Source organism: Caretta caretta, chromosome 1 (genome assembly GCF_965140235.1).
Source record: "Caretta caretta isolate rCarCar2 chromosome 1, rCarCar1.hap1, whole genome shotgun sequence".
Taxonomy (NCBI): Eukaryota; Metazoa; Chordata; order Testudines; family Cheloniidae; genus Caretta; species Caretta caretta.
In genome coordinates, this window is record NC_134206.1 from 350,795,125 (window position 1) to 350,812,792 (window position 17,668).

At 50.2% G+C, this 17,668-nt stretch overlaps 1 protein-coding gene across 1 annotated transcript; it reads right to left on the bottom strand.

Moving 5' to 3' along the window:
• Positions 1-616: 616 nt before the first annotated feature.
• On the bottom strand, positions 617-16,648 carry LOC125636905 (C-type lectin). Its single transcript, XM_075124601.1, has 5 exons — positions 16,573-16,648; positions 9,487-9,581; positions 9,054-9,191; positions 4,283-4,397; positions 617-678 (listed from the first exon to the last, which is right to left on the bottom strand). Exons 1-5 carry the CDS (start codon positions 16,637-16,639, stop codon positions 617-619), a joined length of 477 nt encoding a protein of 158 aa, XP_074980702.1. The 5' UTR covers positions 16,640-16,648.
• Between the last annotated feature and the right edge of the window lie 1,020 nt (positions 16,649-17,668).

A 17,668-nucleotide genomic window follows, 5' to 3' on the forward strand; every position in this document is an offset into this window, starting at 1 on the left:
GACCTCAGCCTGCTTAGTACTGTGGCAAATGCTTCCAGCTCTGGTGGGGCCTGATGTTTACACAACCGCTAGAAACGTCCCTGCTTTGTGTGTCTGAGTGGAGATGAGATCAGGAGGAGATGGGTGGGCCAGAAGAGAGAAGAAACTCTGGTTATTGCAGATATCTAGAGGGAGACCAAGTCCTGTCCCTTATCCAAAAGGCCAGGCCCATCCTGCCTCCCTCTGAGGGTCCCATTCCTCTCCTCCACTGAGATCTGGGCAGTTCAGGACACAGTCAGAGGGGGCTGGATGGATGCCTCTATGCAGGGCCAGGATTGGGACAGAGGAGACACACACAGAACTGCATGCTCAGGAGAGTTTATTCTTGTTGTGGGCTGCAGCCACTGAGGGGAAGGGGCAGGAGTGTAACTAGAACAGACACACTTCGGGGAAGAGAGTTTGCAGCTGGGGAAGTGAGATCTGGTCTCTCAGGGAGGGAGAGGACTGTCCCTTGATGCAGCAAAGGCATTGGAAAGTCTGGGACCTTGTCTGATCATGCCCAAGGAGCCCAGTTCTTTTACATCCCAGGCGCTGAGCTCCCCCTTCAGGCGCAGGCGAGCGACTCCCCTCGCTAGGGTCAATACTTGCAAATGTAGCCGTTTTTCAGATGACAGTCTTTATCATTCCAGTTCTTAAAACCTAGAAGGCAAAACAGAAATCAGTGGGGCAGTGGAATGGCGAGTGGGGCCATTCCTGCCCTTACAGTGATGTTCCTCCTCATTGCACACTGCTGAGAGAAGACCCCAGCTCCTGTGCATGAGGCTGTGAGGATGAGGACGCTGGAGATGAAGGCCCATGTGCCTCAAACAGGGACAGGCACCATCGTTCCATGAGGGACGCTGTGTCAGAGTGACAGTGGAAGACCCTTGTGACATTGCACCCCATAATGCTTTATGGAAAATGCTTATGAAAGTAAATAGGACATAACTGGAATATATTTTATGCGAGATAGGCCATGTAACATATCTCTGCAAAGGTTATGATCTACTGACTATATCTGTATGCTTGTATCATTTTTGTACTCAAAGTTATGAATACTGGCTGTGTACTTGTTTGATTTTAAGTAGCTTTAGTAAGGCATTTGGTCAGCTTCCTTAGAAAGGAATTTGGAAGTTAAGTGTCCAATCAAGAAACAATTAATAGACAATGGATCTTGGACCACTCCAATCCACATAAAAAGTCTACCTTAGGACGTTCAAGGTGGCATGTGAACAATGGCTGCTACCTGTAAGTTCTGAGTCATGCATGGACATGTGACTTGCTCATGTGACTCCAAAACTCCTTTTTGTAGCTGGATACTATATAGGGGGAGGGAGGGGTGTCCACCTACAAGAGAGTCTATTTAAACCCCTGGGAGACCTCTCCATTTTGTCTTCAGCTGGCTCAAGAGATAGCCTCTCCACACCCAAGGGATACCTGAAAGAAACTGGAACAAAGGACCGTAACCATAGGGGTGTGAGTGATTGCTGGACCCAGACTAGAAGGAGACTAGTCTGCAAAAGAAGCTTACTGGAACATGTCTGAGGGTGTGGCTTCATCTGTAATCACTTTCTTACTGTATTAGGTTTAGACTTGTGTGTTTTATTTTATTTTGCTTGGTAATTCACTTTGTTCTGTCTGTTACTACTTGGAACCACTTAAACCCTACTTTTTGTGTTTAATGAAATAACTTTTTACTTATTAATTAACCCATATTATGTATTAATACCTGGTTGGGGGGGGAGGGGTGGAAACAGCTGTGCATATCTCTCTAACAGTGTTATAGAGGGCGAACAATCTATGAGTTTATCCTGTATAAGCTTTATACAGGGTAAAACAGATTTATTTGGGGTTTGGACCCCACTGGGAGCTGGGCATCTGAGTGTTAGAGACAGGAACACTTCTTAAGCTGTTTTCAGTTAAGCCTGCAGCTGTTGGGGGACATGGTTCAGACCTGGGCCTGTGTTTGCAGCAGGTAAGCATGTCTGATGAGATTACTGGTTCTGTGGATGAAGGGAAAGCAGTGGATGTATTGTTTCTTGACTTTAGCAAAGCTTTTGACACGGTCTCCCACAGTATTCTTGTCAGCAAGTTAAGGAAGTATGGGCTGGAAGAATGCACTATAAGGTGGGTAAAAAGCTGGCTAGATTGTCGGGCTCAACGGGTAGTTATCAATGGCTCCATGTCTAGTTGGCAGCCGGTATCAAGTGGAGTGCCCCAAGGGTCGGTCCTGGGGCCGGTTTTGTTCAATATCTTCATAAATGATCTGGAGGATGGTGTGGATTGCACTCTCAGCAAATTTGCAGATGATACTAAACTGGGAGGAGTGGTAGATACGCTGGAGGGGAGGGATAGGATACAGAGGGCCCTAGACAAATTAGAGGATTGGGCCAAAAGAAATCTGATGAGGTTCAATAAGGATAAGTGCAGGGTCCTGCACTTAGGACGGAAGAATCCAATGCACAGCTACAGACTAGGGACCGAATGGCTAGGCAGCAGTTCTGCAGAAAAGGACCTAGGGGTGACAGTGGACGAGAAGCTGGATATGAGTCAGCAGTGTGCCCTTGTTGCCAAGAAGGCCAATGGCATTTTGGGATGTATAAGTAGGGGCATAGCGAGCAGATCGAGGGACGTGATCGTTCCCCTCTATTCGACATTGGTGAGGCCTCATCTGGAGTACTGTGTCCAGTTTTGGGCCCCACACTACAAGAAGGATGTGGATAAATTGGAGAGAGTCCAGCGAAGGGCAACAAAAATGATTAGGGGTCTGGAACACATGACTTATGGGGAGAGGCTGAGGGAGCTGGGATTGTTTAGCCTGCAGAAGAGAAGACTGAGGGGGGATTTGATAGCTGCTTTCAACTACCTGAAAGGGGGTTCCAAAGAGGATGGCTCTAGACTGTTCTCAATGGTAGCAGATGACAGAACAAGGAGTAGTGGTCTCAAGCTGCAGTGGGGGAGGTTTAGATTGGATATTAGGAAAAACTTTTTCACTAAGAGGGTGGTGAAACACTGGAATGCGTTACCTAGGGAGGTGGTAGAATCTCCTTCCTTAGAGGTTTTTAAGGTCAGGCTTGACAAAGCCCTGGCTGGGATGATTTAACTGGGAATTGGTCCTGCTTCGAGCAGGGGGTTGGACTAGATGACCTTCTGGGTCCCTTCCAACCCTGATATTCTATGATTCTGGCTCAAACCAGGCAGGGCACTGAAGTCCCAAGCTGCCAGGAAAACAGGGGCAGAAGTAGTCTTGGCACATCAGTTGGCAGCCCCAAGGTGTTTTCTGTGATCCAACCCGTCACAACCCTCTTCTATTGTGTTGGAATATGTCTGATGAGAGCACGACGGGGCCTCTTGGTGCTAGGTGCTATGCATGCACATACCAACAGACAATCCCTGCTCCAGAGAGTGCACAGTCTAAGGAGACAAGAGGTGGGAGGGGAAACTGAGGCCCATAGTGGGGAAGTGACTTGCCCAAGGTCACCCAGGAGATCAGTGGCAGGGCTGGGAATAGAACACTCAGACTCGTGAGCATCTGAGGCTGGGCGAGTCTGTGTGACTAGCAGAGCCCCATGAAGAATGAGTCATTCATGAATTAGCGAGTGAGTTTTCCCTGTTCACCCAGCTCTCTGTCCTATTGTCAGTGAATGGGATGAGACCTTCAGCCCCGCTCCACCCCCCACGCCACTCCAGCAACATGGACAGCAGAAAGCTGGCTTAAATGGCCAGCTGGGGATTCCTCTTGCATAGGGGAACCCAGAAGAGAGACATCTGCCTTTGCCCAACCCTGGCCTCCCCAGCATAGGGGACAGGCTGGGATGTGGCAGAAGCTCCTGTGCTCTGGCCGTCCAGGTTGTTACTGCCGCTGTCAAAGCAGTCCTGAGGCTTCTCTAAATTGCCCCGGGGCCAAAATAGCCCCCCGGCTGCCTCCAGAATCAGGGTGAAAAGGCACCAACTGAAGAACCCATACCCTGCCTGCACATCATCTAGTGGACAATAGCTCTGCTTGGGTCTTTCCGTTTAACTGATTGTCTGGGGCCAAATGTACTGTATGGCCTGCCTTTGACTGGAGCTGAACCTCAAACTGGGATGCGTGGGGGAGGAGTTACCAGGTGAGTTGAGAGGAGAGGGAGTGGCAGTGTGAGCTGAGGGAGACAGGCAGGCTGATAGGACAGGGGGCCATCCTCACAGAGAGAGCTGGAGGGTGTGGCCAGGGTCCTGTCTTGGCTGCTTTGTTGGTGCATGTGTGTTTGAACCATCTGCTTACCCCTGTAATTCAGCAGCTCAGTACAGTACTCGACACCACGATCATTGTTTGGTTCCCCAGTGTTCCAAGCTTTGTAGTAATACTGGGAGCGATCTGTCCACCTCCAGCGTCTGTACTGCAGAGACAGGGGAGAAAAGTCTTTGGGTCCCCGAAAGAAGAGATCTCGGTGATAAGGCACCATAGAAACACCTAAACCCAATAGAGAAGCCCCGACTCTCTCCCACTGCCTGAGTAGGGCAAAGGGCCGTGGGGCAGTGGGTGGGAAGAGACCAGCTCAGGGGGACAGGACCTGGAGACGCTGATCTAATAGTAACACAGCACATGAACTTCACCTTCTACCTTCCAAGCTCTTTGCTTGAATTAACAAATCTCCACACCATGAAGCAGTCACTCTGGAGTGTGTTCTCGTCCCTAATGGGCAAGGCCCGCCATGGGGCACCGGTGGTTTTAAGCAAAATAAAAGTGAGTCTGTGATGGAGATGCTGGATGGATCAGGGAATGGGACACGGGGCCTCTTCCCCTCTAGTGGGCTCAGCACCAGTCTGACCCCAAGTTAGCAGGACTGGCTAGCTCAGTAGAATCAGAGAAGGGGACACGGGACCTTTCACCTCTAGGTGTGCTGCCTCTCGCCTGGCCTCAGCTCATGGGGGGACTAGCTGGCTTTGGGGGTCAGAGAACTAGTTCCAATCCATTGCCAGGTTGGGGGGAGCTGGATGCCTGAGGAGACTAGAGAACGGGTCACAGAGTCTCTCACTCCTCCTGTTCTGAGTCCAGCCCAGCCTCCGGTCTGGGGCGGGGGATCCAGGGCCTGAGTCTGCGCATGCTGTTCGGGGAGCCTCTGGACCCCAGCGCCTCTCTAGCGGTGGGGAGTGAGAGGAAACGGATGGAGACAATGCTTCAGGTGGAGCTTGGTAAGTTTACGAAGGGGGTGGCGTGACGGGGTTGCCGGCCATAGCACGGGCTGGACTCGGTGACCCCGTAGGCTCTTTCCAGTCCTATGTTCATAACGGCTCCATCCCCCTCTGGGGCCTCCTTCCTAGCCTGTGACTCCTCCCCCTTCGTGTCCCTGCCCTAAGGAGCTGGGGGCTCTCCTACAAAGAACCAGGCGAGGACGGGATCCCCAAGCTGAGGGAGCAACCAGCAGTGTCAGGGGCAGTGCATAGGTCGCTGGAGAGCAGAGGCTCAAGTCTTGGGCAGGAAAAAGTGGCTAGAAATCTTGTTGAGAGTCGAGTGGAGACGGGATGTGGGGTGCAGGGGGAGGGCACGGCACATTGCATGAGCTGGGAGGGTGTTAGGGAGACGGGGCAGTAGTTGGAGAGGCAGGTGCAGGTCTAAGGTTGGTTTGATGGAGGAGACCAGGGCCTGGCCCTAGGCAGCTGCAGACTCTGCAGTTAAGTGCTTCCCTCCTCTTCACCATGTCTTCAAGTACCTGAGATGCCCATCACCTGCAGCAGAGGCCACCAATTCCCACGCACCCCTCAGCTAGCACACAGTCGTGCAGAAAGTGCCGCCTGAATGATTTTGGGGGCTGCGGTGCCAGGAGGTTCCCATCCCTGGGCAGAACCTCTGCAACAAGCTCACATGACCCCCCTCCACTGTGGGACCAGGACCCTGTGAAGACAGTGGAGTTACCCTGTGTATAACCAGTTCTGTCCAAAGCCTGCTGAAGTGGGTGGGAGTCTTTTCATTGTCTCTAATGGGCTGTGTATAGAAGCAAAGGACCCCATTCTAGACGCCAGGAGTAAAGTGGATTCTATGCTGCACTGGTTTACTGTGGTAACAGGAAGGTCTGACATGACCTAGTGAATAAGCAACACCTCCTACAATACCTAACTTTTTCTGAGAGGCCTCCTGCCCAATTACTAAATGCAAACCTGCTTCGTTTCCAAGGGCTGAAAATATCAGGCCGCGTGGCCACAAAAGCAAGGCCCTTCTGAATTCAGTAGGAATTCTGGATGTGCACAGAACACGGACAGGACTGGTTCCCGCATGGTTACAGAACTGCGGTAAAGTGGAACAATGTTCAGCTTGTGTGATTGGAGGATATCTGAATCCATATTATAAGACTGTCCTACATAAATGAGGACAAGTTGAGATGCCTTTGTTATTTTGTTCCACTCTTTGTTTCCATGGGGAATTTGCCAGTGCAATAGTACTGTCTTCCTTTTAAACAAACAAAACTAAAACAAATGGTAATGGCTGTTGAAAATAGCAATTCCAGCCCTAGTTAGCACTGGGAAGGCCCCAGCATTTGTTCCTCAATTTTACCCTACTTTTTCTACAGCAAGTTACAGTGGATAAGCATATTTGATTTGGGAGAAATGAAGTAACCGCAGCCTAAACTGAGCATGAGCACTCCTGAATTTTGAGAGTGTTCAAATCTGGAAGGAAGGTGCTCGATTCCCTTTCTGAACATTAGATAAATCTGGAAAGGAAAAGCCAATTTCTGCTTCCATGGCTCAGATCCTCCTGCGTGCCTGGTACTGTATCTAAAGCTGCCCAGGTCCTCTAGTAAAGCCTCTCCTCCCTTACTTATCATTTTAACTTCTGGTGGGATCCACAAACCTACCCTACTAGGCTTCAGATAGAGAGGGGCACTGTCCATTCATCCCACCCAGTTCCTTCTTTGGGAGCTGCCAGGCGAGGTCACACCAGCATCCCTATTCCAGCCAGGGGACGTCTTCTGAGGGTGATATTGGGGCCAAAGCCTTTTACTCCTTGGCATACTTGTTCCCCATTCCCAGTGCTACCCCCTTCTAGCAGCCAGCTCCCCATTCACAGCAAGCTGCAGCGCATGGGGTTTCAGCTTCCCCACTCCTTTTCCTGTTGATAGTGGCCAAGGGAAAGCAGGGAAATGTAGTTCCTTCCCTGCTCCAGGACCGGCTCTCTAGGCAGGGAGCTGGCCAAGGAACTACAGCTCCCAGGGCCCCTTGGTTTCTCAGCTCCCAGGCTGGATCCCTGCTGCTCTGAGGCTCAGAGCCTCCTCGTGTGCAGCGCTGTGAGGGGGGGGAGTGAGTGTTATGGGCCCCCTTCTGAGCTTGGGCCCGGGGCGCCACAGAGCCATTGGTGCCAGGGTAAATCCGGTACTGCCAACTAAATCATCCCAGCCAGGGCTTTGTCAAGCCGGGCCTTACAAACCTCTAAGGAAGGAGATTCCACCACCTCCCTAGGTAACGCATTCCAGTGTTTCACCACCCTCTTAGTGAAATAGTGTTTCCTAATATCCAACCTAGACCTCCCCGACTGCAACTTGAGACCATTGCTCCTTGTTCTGTCATCTGCCACCACTGAGGACAGCCGAGCTCCATCCTCTTTGGACCCCTGCCTCAGGCAGTTGAAGGCTGCTATCAAATCCCCCCTCACTCTTTTCTTCTGCAGACTAAACAAGCCCAGTGCCCACAGCCTCTCCTCGTAAGTCATGTGCCCCAGCCCCCTGATCATTTTCATTCCCCTCCACTGGACTCTCTCCACTTTGTCCACATCCCTTCTGTAGTGAGGGGACCAAAACTGGGCACAATACTCCAGATGTGGCCTCACCAGTGTCGAATAGAGGGGAATAATCACTTCCCTCAATCTGGCAATGCTCCTACTAATACAGCCCAATATGCCGTTGGCCTTCTTGGCAACAAGGGCGCACTGCTGACTCATATCCAGCCTCTCGTCCACTGTAATCCCCAGGTCCTTTTCTGCAGAACTGCTGCTTAGCCAGTCGGTCCCCAGCCTGTAATGGTGCATGGGATTCTTCCGTCCTAAGTGCAGAACTCTGCACTTGTCCTTGTTGAACTTCATCAGATTTCTTTTGGCCCAAGCCTCCAATTTGTCTAGGTCACTGTGGACCCTATCCCTACCCTCCAGCATATCTACCTCTCCCCCCAGCCTAGTGTCATATGCGAACTTGCTGAGGGTGCAATTCATCCAATCATCCAGATCATTAATGAAGATGTTGAAGAAAACAGGCCCCAGGACTGACCCCTGGGGCACCACTTGATACTGGCTACCAACTAGACATCTAGAGCCAACTAGAGCCATTGATCACTATCCGTTGAGCCCGACAATCTAGCCAGCTTTCTATCCACCTTATAGTCCATTAATCCAATCCATACTTTAACTTGCTGGCAAGAATACTGTGGGAGACTGTATCAAAAGCTTTGCTAAAGTCAAGATATATCATATCCACCGCTTTCCCAATATCCACAGAGCCAGTTATCTCATCATAGAAGGCAATCAGGTTGATCAGGCATGACTTGCCCTTGGTGAATCCATGTTGACTGTTCCTGTTCACCTCCCTCTCCTCCAAGTGCTTCAAAGTGGATTCCTTGAGGACCTGCTCCACGATTTTGCCAGGGACTGAAGTAAGGCTGACAGGTCTGTAGTTCCCCGGGTGCTCATTCTTCCCTTTTTTAAATATCGGCAATATATTTGCCTTTTTCCAATCGTCTGGGACCTCCCCTGATTGCCATGAAGTTTCAAAGATAATGGCCAATGGCTCTGCAATCACATCAGAAAATCCAAAGGGGAGCTGGAATTTACGGAAGGACGGAGATGGAAAGGGTGCGGGAGGGCCGGGGTTAAAGATGGAGTGCACATGGGAGACTCTGGTGCTCATGACAGGGGTAAGGGGTTAGGAGTGGGGGAGGGAGCTCCTGGCAGCTCCTATGAAGGGCTCATGTGGTATGTAGTCTGCACAGCCCCTGGGAAACAGAGTTATGGGGCGCGGGGTGGGGGAGGGGAGGAGCAGCTGCCAGAGGCAAAGCAGGCTCTGGGCACTCACCTTCCGGGGATCGTGCAGTCCGATCCAGACGCGATCCTTGAAGCCTGACTCGGTGATGTATCTGGCCACCGTGTTCCCTTCTGCCTCAGTGAGAATGGAGGCGAGATGGGCCCCTTTGTGGTGATATTGACACTGCACCTGCGGCAGAGACAGCGGCGAGGCCTGTTACCCCCCTGCAGGGGGCACTGTTTGGCACTGGTGTGGGGTCCTGCCCCACCAGGCTGCAGCAGGAGCAGGGACGGCTGTGAGGGGAGGGAGCCCCCTCTCGGTGCCTCTTCCCGAGCCCCAGGGCCTGGCACCAGCCACGTCACTTCTGCAGCCTCCCCACCCATCCTCTGCAGGGGTACACACTGGGGCTAATGGTGATGTCACCAAACCCCTTCAGCCCCTGCCCACTAACCCACCCCGTAGATCCCTGAGAAGAGCCTTGTACCTCAGCTTCTGACCAGGACACCTCTTCAGGGAACAACGCGTAGCATTGACCTTGGTAGAACAGCCAGTCACTGGGACAGGACGTGGCCCCTGTTCCTGATCCGAGAGAGGGGATGGGACGGGGAGAGAGAACAGTGTGGTGAGAGGCTGTTTCAGAGAAGACAATGGGAGCAGAGCTGCTGGCTGTCATCATTCCAGCTTCTCCAGATCTCCCCAAATCCTGTCAACGTTTGCCCTCTCTCAGAATGGCCACTATCTCCTATTACTTTCAATAGGGCTGAAGCCACGCAGTTAAAACAGCTGCCCCTCCCTTGCCACCTTTGTCAGTAGCAGTGAGGCTGTTGTACTGAAAATTACCACTGTCTCCTCTCCAAGGGGACAGGAGCTGGGCTGTCCTCAGTGAAGATGGTCTCCTCCTATCTTCTGTGCAGGAGCACTGGGGAACCTGATGGGGAGGGGAGGTAGCAAAACGGTTGAATCAAAGTACACAGGGGACTGGGGGTGAGGATGGGGAGTACTTCTGGAGGGTGGGTGAGGTCCCAGATGACTGGAGAAGAGCAAACATAGCACCTGTCTTTAAAAAGGGGAACAAAGAAGATCCGGAAAATTATAGACCAATAGCCTAACTTCAATACCTGGAAAGAGACTGGAACAAATGATGAAACAATCAATTTGTAAGCATCTGGAGGAAAATTGGGTTATAAGTAAAAGCCAGCATGGAATTGTGAAGATCATATCATGCCAAGCCAACCTAATTTCCTTCTTTAACAGGGTTACTGGCCCCATGATGCTGTGGAAGTTGTAGACTTGTTAGATCTTGATTTTAGTAATGCTTTTCACACAGTCCCACATGATGGTCTGATAAGCAAACTATGGAAATGTGATTCAGATGAAATTACTATAAGGTGTACTATAAGGTGGGTGCCCAACCAGTTGAAAGACCGTACCCAAAGAGCAGTTATCAATACTTTGCTGTCACATGGGTGGAACATATCTAGTGGGGTCCCTCAGGGGTCTGTCATTAGTCTGGTACTGTTCAACATTTTCATTAATGACTTGGATAAAGGGGTGGAGAGTACACTTATAAATTTTGTGGATGACACCAAGCTGGGAGGGGTTGCTAGCGCTTTGGAGGCAGGATTAGAATTCAAATGGCCTTAACAAACTGGAGATTTGGTCGGAAATCAACAAGATGAAATTCAATAGAGACAGGTGCAAAATACTTCACTTAGGAAGGAAAATCAAACACACAACTACAAAATGGGGAATAACTAGCTAGGTGGTAGTACTGTTGAAAAGGATCTGGGAGTTATAGTGGATCACAAATTGGATATGAGTCAACAGTGTGATGCGGTTGACAAAAAGGTTAATGTCATTCTGGGGTGTGTTAACAGGAGTGTTGTGTGGAAGACACGGGAGGTCATTGTCCCACCCTTCTCGGCACTGGTGAGGTCTCAGCTGGAATGTTCAGTTCTGGGGCCGCACTTTAAGAAAGATATGGAGAAGATGGAGAGTTTCCAGAGAAGAGGATTAAGTTTAGAAGTGTGTGCAACAAGAGTGATGTAGTGGTGGGAGTCTGCTATAGACCACCGGACCAGGGGGATGAGGTAGATGAGGCTTTCTTCCGGCAGCTCACGGAAGCTACTGGATCGCATGCCCTGATTCTCATGGGTGACTTTAATTTTCCTGATATCTGCTGGGAGAGCAATACAGCGGTGCATAGACAATCCAGGAAGTTTTTGGAAAGCGTAGGGGACAATTTCCTGGCGCAAGTGCTAGAGGAGCCAACTAGGGGGGGCGCTTTTCTTGACCTGCTGCTCACAAACCGGGTAGAATTAGTGGGGGAAGCAAAAGTGGATGGGAATCTGGGAGGCAGTGACCATGAGTTGGTTGAGTTCAGGATCCTGACGCAGGGAAGAAAGGTAAGCATTGGCCTGCTAAACCCAGGGTTGTGAGTTCAGTCCTCAAGGGGGCCATTTAGGGATCTGGGGCAAACATTGGGGACTGGTCCTGCTTTGAGCAGGGGGTTGGACTAGATGATCTCCTGAGGTCCCTTCCAATCTTGATATTCTATGATTCTATGATTCATCCCGACTTCAGGAAAGCAGACTTTCGACTCCCTCAGAGAACGGATGGCCAGGATCCCCTGGGGGACTAACATGGAGGGGAAAGGAGTCCAGGAGAGCTGGCTGTATTTCAAGGAATCCCTGTTGAGGTTACAGGGACAAACCATCCCGATGAGTCGAAAGAATAGTAAATATGGCAGGCGACCAGCTTGGCTTAATGGTGAAATCCTAGCGGATCTTAAACATAAAAAAGAAGCTTACAAGAAGTGGAAGGTTGGACATATGACCAGGGAAGAGTATAAAAATATTGCTCGGGCATGTAGGAATGATATCAGGAGGGCCAAATCGCACCTGGAGCTGCAGCTAGAAAGAGATGTCAAGAGTAACAAGAAGGGTTTCTTCAGGTATGTTGGCAACAAGAAGAAAGCCAAGGAAAGTGTGGGCCCCTTACTGAATGAGGGAGGCAACCTAGTGACAGAGGATGTGGAAAAAGCTAATGTACTCAATGCTTTTTTTGCCTCTGTCTTCACTAACAAGGTCAGCTCCCAGACTGCTACGCTGGGCATCACAAAATGGGGAAGAGATGGCCAGCCCTCTGTGGAGATAGAGGTGGTTAGGGACTATTTAGAAAAGTTGGACGTGCACAAGTCCATGGGGCCGGACGAGTTGCATCCGAGAGTGCTGAAGGAATTGGCGGCTGTGATTGCAGAGCCATTGGCCATTATCTTTGAAAACTCGTGGCGAACGGGGGAAGTCCCGGATGACTGGAAAAAGGCTAATGTAGTGCCAATCTTTAAAAAAGGGAAGAAGGAGGGTCCTGGGAACTACAGGCCAGTCAGCCTCACCTCAGTCCCTGGAAAAATCATGGAGCAGGTCCTCAAAGAATCAATCCTGAAGCACTTGCATGAGAGGAAAGTGATCAGGAACAGCCAGCATGGATTCACCAAGGGAAGGTCATGCCTGACTAATCTAATCGCCTTCTATGATGAGATTACTGGTTCTGTGGATGAAGGGAAAGCAGTGGATGTATTGTTTCTTGACTTTAGCAAAGCTTTTGACATGGTCTCCCACAGTATTCTTGTCAGCAAGTTAAGGAAGTATGGGCTGGATGAATGCACTATAAGGTGGGTAGAAGGCTGGCTAGATTGTCGGGCTCAACGGGTAGTGATCAATGGCTCCAGGTCTAGTTGGCAGCCGGTGTCAAGTGGAGTGCCCCAGGGGTCGGTCCTGGGGCCGGTTTTGTTCAATATCTTCATAAATGATCTGGAGGATGGTGTAGATTGCACTCTCAGCAAATTTGCGGATGATACTAAACTGGGAGGAGTGGTAGATACGCTGGAGGGGAGGGATAGGATACAGAAGGACCTAGACAAATTGGAGGATTGGGCCAAAAGAAATCTGATGAGGTTCAATAAGGATAAGTGCAGGGTGCTGCACTTAGGACGGAAGAATCCAATGCACCGCTACAGACTAGGGGCCGAATGGCTAGGCAGCAGTTCTGCGGAAAAGGACGTAGGGGGGACAGTGGATGAGAAGCTGGATATGAGTCAGCAGTGTGCCCTTGTTGCCAAGAAGGCCAATGGCATTTTGGGATGTATACGTAGGGGCATAGCGAGCAGATCGAGGGACGTGATCGTTCCCCTCTATTCGACATTGGTGAGGCCTCATCTGGAGTACTGTGTCCAGTTTTGGGCCCCACACTACAAGAAGGATGTGGATAAATTGGAGAGAGTCCAGCGAAGGGCAACAAAATGATTAGGGGTCTAGAACACATGACTTATGAGGAGAGGCTGAGGGAACTGGGATTGTTTAGTGCACGGAAGAGAAGAATGAGGGGGGATTTGATAGCTGCTTTCAACTACCTGAAAGGGGGTTCCAAAGAGGATGGCTCTAGACTGTTCTCAATGGTAGCAGATGACAGAACGAGGAGTAATGGTCTCAAGTTGCAGTGGGGGAGGTTTAGATTGGATATTAGGAAAAACTTTTTCAGTAGGAGGGTGGTGAAACACTGGAATGCGTTACCTAGGGAGGTGGTAGAATCTCCTTCCTTAGAGGTTTTTAAGGTCAGGCTTGACAAAGCCCTGGCTGGGATGATTTAACTGGGAATTGGTCCTGCTTCGAGCAGGGGGTTGGACTAGATGACCTTCTGGGGTCCCTTCCAACCCTGATATTCTATGATTCTATGATTCTAAGAGGAACGAAAATGATAATAGTTTTAGAAAACCTTCCCTATGAGAAATGGTTAAATAATGGGTATTGTTAGGGGGCTTATTCCTTCACCCACTTACTTCCGTGGTCCTTCTCGCATGAACAGAGAGCAACAATACCCGAAGTCCAAAGGTGCAAACAATTCGATGTTTATTGGGATGAACTTCCAGCAAGCATGATTCCAGTTTCCTTCCTTAGTGTCCTCCTTCCCAGCTCTGACACCACAGAGCCTTAGACCTGTTTCCCTGTTCCCATTCCTACCCTTAGCAAAACATGATTCCAATTTTCTTACCCCCATTCCTTGCTCCCATTTCCCTCACCCACATGCCCATGCCCACCCCCACCCACACCCACTCACTTCCTCATTGACTACAGATTATATAGTAAAACTTGAGTTCTGCTTAACTATACCTTAACCAATCATTTTCCTGAAATTTAACTAACCAATCCTAACATATTGTCCAATTATATCCCACCACCTTAATAAGTTTACACCCAGCAAAATTAATTATACAGCAGACAGGAACAATCACAGAACCAGACAGAGATTATACAGACAAACAATAGCAAAGTGGGAACTACAATGACAAGACAACACAGAAGCGAGGATTTCACATCCCAGCTATTGATAAGTGAGTTCTTGCCAGACAGGATGCTATCAAACTAAGTTTCCTTTTACATTTTCTAGGCACTTCCCTTTCTCTGGAGGTGATAGGAATACAATCCTGTCCTGATAGTGCCTAACAGCCCAATAGCACCTTATTTCAATGTGACTAGTTTGGAATGTGAGAATGTGACCGTTCGCTTCCTAGCTTATGGCTGCCTCTGCTGCTTAGCCAAAGGCCTTAGCCTAAGAACAGGGCCTCAGACTGTCACAGTAAGAGAAGGCCCTTACACCGGCAGACAGTGATTTCTTTCTTTTATACCTCTAGAACTAGCCAAGCGATAAGAATACACCTAAATTCTTAAAGTACAGGCCTTTGCAGACAGGCCTGAATATCTATATCCTAACAGGTATGTTTAGTCTACAGAAAAGAAGACTGAGGGGAAACCTGACAACCAGAGATCCTAGAAATCCATTTGCTGTGGAAAAATGCGGAATTTGTGTTTTTTACAGAGAATCTTTAGTTTTTACATTTTGTGAAAAAATAAAAATATATACACTATTAACTATTAAATAAATTTTATTGAAAGTACCAGTGCCACTTATTCAATGCATGCAACCTTCCACTCTTGTGGTTAATTTTTGAATGTGCTACATAGCTAAACATACTCCAATAAACTACTTCCGGCGTACAGATCTTACTGAATGGCATATAGTGGTTTGTGTTTTAATGCATCTCAAATTTCACTTCAGCCTCCAGCTGTGAGTAATTAAAGTTATGAGAAGATGCCAAAAACTTTCAAAATCACCCCCAAAGATTATGTCACTGAGTTGGCAAGGACAAATTTCACGTTGATGGTAATGTGCTGTTCTATTCTGTATGCGGCAAGGCTGTAGATTACGTTCGATGGCACACAACTGTAGAACACAAGGAAAGTGCTAAACGTAAACTGAATGAAAAGAAGCAAAAACAAGAGGCTGATCGAGAACAGGCAGGGCCATCGACTACAGCAACGAATCAATGCACTGTGACTGGATCATTCCATCGTTTTACAACTGTAAATATATCAGTAAAACATTGTGTTCAACTGATACCTATATATATTGTGGCAAGGGAAACTAAAGTTCAGCATTTAATAATAATCACAGAAAAACACAGATTTTTATGCTTTTTTTAATTGGAGAATTTTTTTATCATGGAAAACTAGGATCCCTCCTGAGGAACAGTCTTCACATCTATTACGGGCTGTTATAAAGAGGATGGTGATCAATTGTTCTTCGTGTCCACTGATGGCAGGACAAGAAGGAATTGGCTTAATCCGCAGCAAGAGAGATTTAAGTTCGATATTAGGAAAAATTTGCTAACTTTCAGAGTAGTTAAACTCTGGAATAGGCATCCAAGTGTGTTTGTGGGTTCCCTGTCACTGGAGGATTTTAAGAACAGGTTGGACAAACACCTGTCAGGGATGATCTAGGTTTACTTGGTCCTGCCTCAGTATGGGGGGCTGGACAAGATGACCTCTGTAGGTCCCTTCCAGCCCCCCATTTCTATGGTTCTCTGATAGCTGAGGGCCTAGAGAAGGGAGGGAAGGCAGGGAGCTAGTGACAGGTGGGTGGGGGGAGGGATTAGGAGCATGTGGAGTAAGTGCAGAGATTGGTGGGGATAAGTAAGGAAGGGGGGCCGGGGGAGAGAAATAGTTTGTGGGTCCCAGGACTCTTCTTGGCACAGGAGGAGGGGGGAAGGGTTTGGATTATCCATAGCACAGGGATCAAGCTCATGAAGAGGTGCCATTTTGAGCCCCCTGAAAAGATGGCGGTCACTCATTTGGGATGTTATTGGCACAGTCTGTTTCCTGGTTGGGACGGGACCCCTCTGCCCCGGTGGGGAGAGTCTAAGCTGCAGCAGGAGATCGGGGAGGGTCTAGCTCCCAGCCTGTCTCTCACACTCAGCCCCAGGAGGTCGCAGGGATTCCCTCTGCACTCAGAGCCAGGGGCAGTGGGAGGCAGCCTCTCTCCTCAGGCAGGGGCTGAACCGCTGGCTGGGGTCTGGATTAGTGGGTTTGGTGGGGAAGGGGCTCTGGGGACCCAGCTGTGTTGGCTGCTCCCACATGGTGGGGTTGGGGGCCTCCGAGTGAAATGAAGTCACTTCCTATCGAGGGCAAACAGAGCCTGGGGTCTCCAGCTCCGAGGGGCCTGGCAGGGGACTCACCTTCCATCAAGGGGTTAAAGATCAGGCAGCCGAGGAGGCAGAGGCCGAAGTAGGCAACTGGCCCCATCTTCTCACTTCCCTGGGGGGGAAACACACAAGGGAGATGGGGCCATGACAGCCTGAGACACCCCTGGGAGCAACCCCCACCCCAACCCTCGCAGGGCATTTCAGTGCTTTGGAGCTGGGGCTGTTTGCTAAAGGGCCTAGATGGGCTGGAAGGACCCCGAGAGCGATCCTGTCCCCCACCCTGAGGGGTTGCAGCTCGGAGCCCATCTACTTGGTTCCGAAGGGCCCTTCTGCCTCTAGCTCTCACTGAGCTATGCCCCGGGGACAGAACTGGACACCCGGCAGGGAGCCAGGTCCCAGCTCCTCAGTGGCTGGGCTCTGCAAGCCGCACCGCCAGGCACTCCCCAGACCAGGGCTGCAGGTAGGGAGGAGCTGGGGGGCAGCAGGGAGGCCAGGCCCACTCAGAGGAAACAGGATCCCAGGTAACAGGGTCCCATTTGCAGAACAAAGTGGTTCTCAGAAGGGGCATTTGCCATCTCCCGCTGTCCCTCTCTCCCCAGTGCTGGGGCTGGCAGGTCCACACAGTAGCCACCTACACAGAACTTGGAGAGAGAAGCACACGTGGGAGGAAGTAAGTTTGGAAGAGGCACCAGGGCCACCAGGATGGAGGCCAGTCTGTGTGCACATGGCTGGAATGCCAGCTGCAGGTGCAGCACCTCTGCAATAGTTCTCTGACTAGAGACCAGTTTAGGGTTAGAAAGTGGAGTCCTCTCGTGTTATCACCCAGCCCCTGGTCCACAAAACACCTACTGCCCCTGCCCCTGGGGCCTTTCCTCCACTAACAGGTGTTTGAATCACACTCATATTTTCAGCTCCCGGGCGATCGAGTGTCTGGAAAGCTAACACCGTGTATTTGGGGATGGGGAGGGGAGGGGGGAGAGTTACTGTACCTCTTGGTGGGGGATGGGATTCCCGTGGTACCATGACTGGGCAAAGGGGTCCAATGGGAGAACCGCCCTGCAGAGTGATGCTTCATTGGGGACTGGACACAGGACTGGAGGCTGGTCCCAGCTCTGGGAGGGGCAGAGGG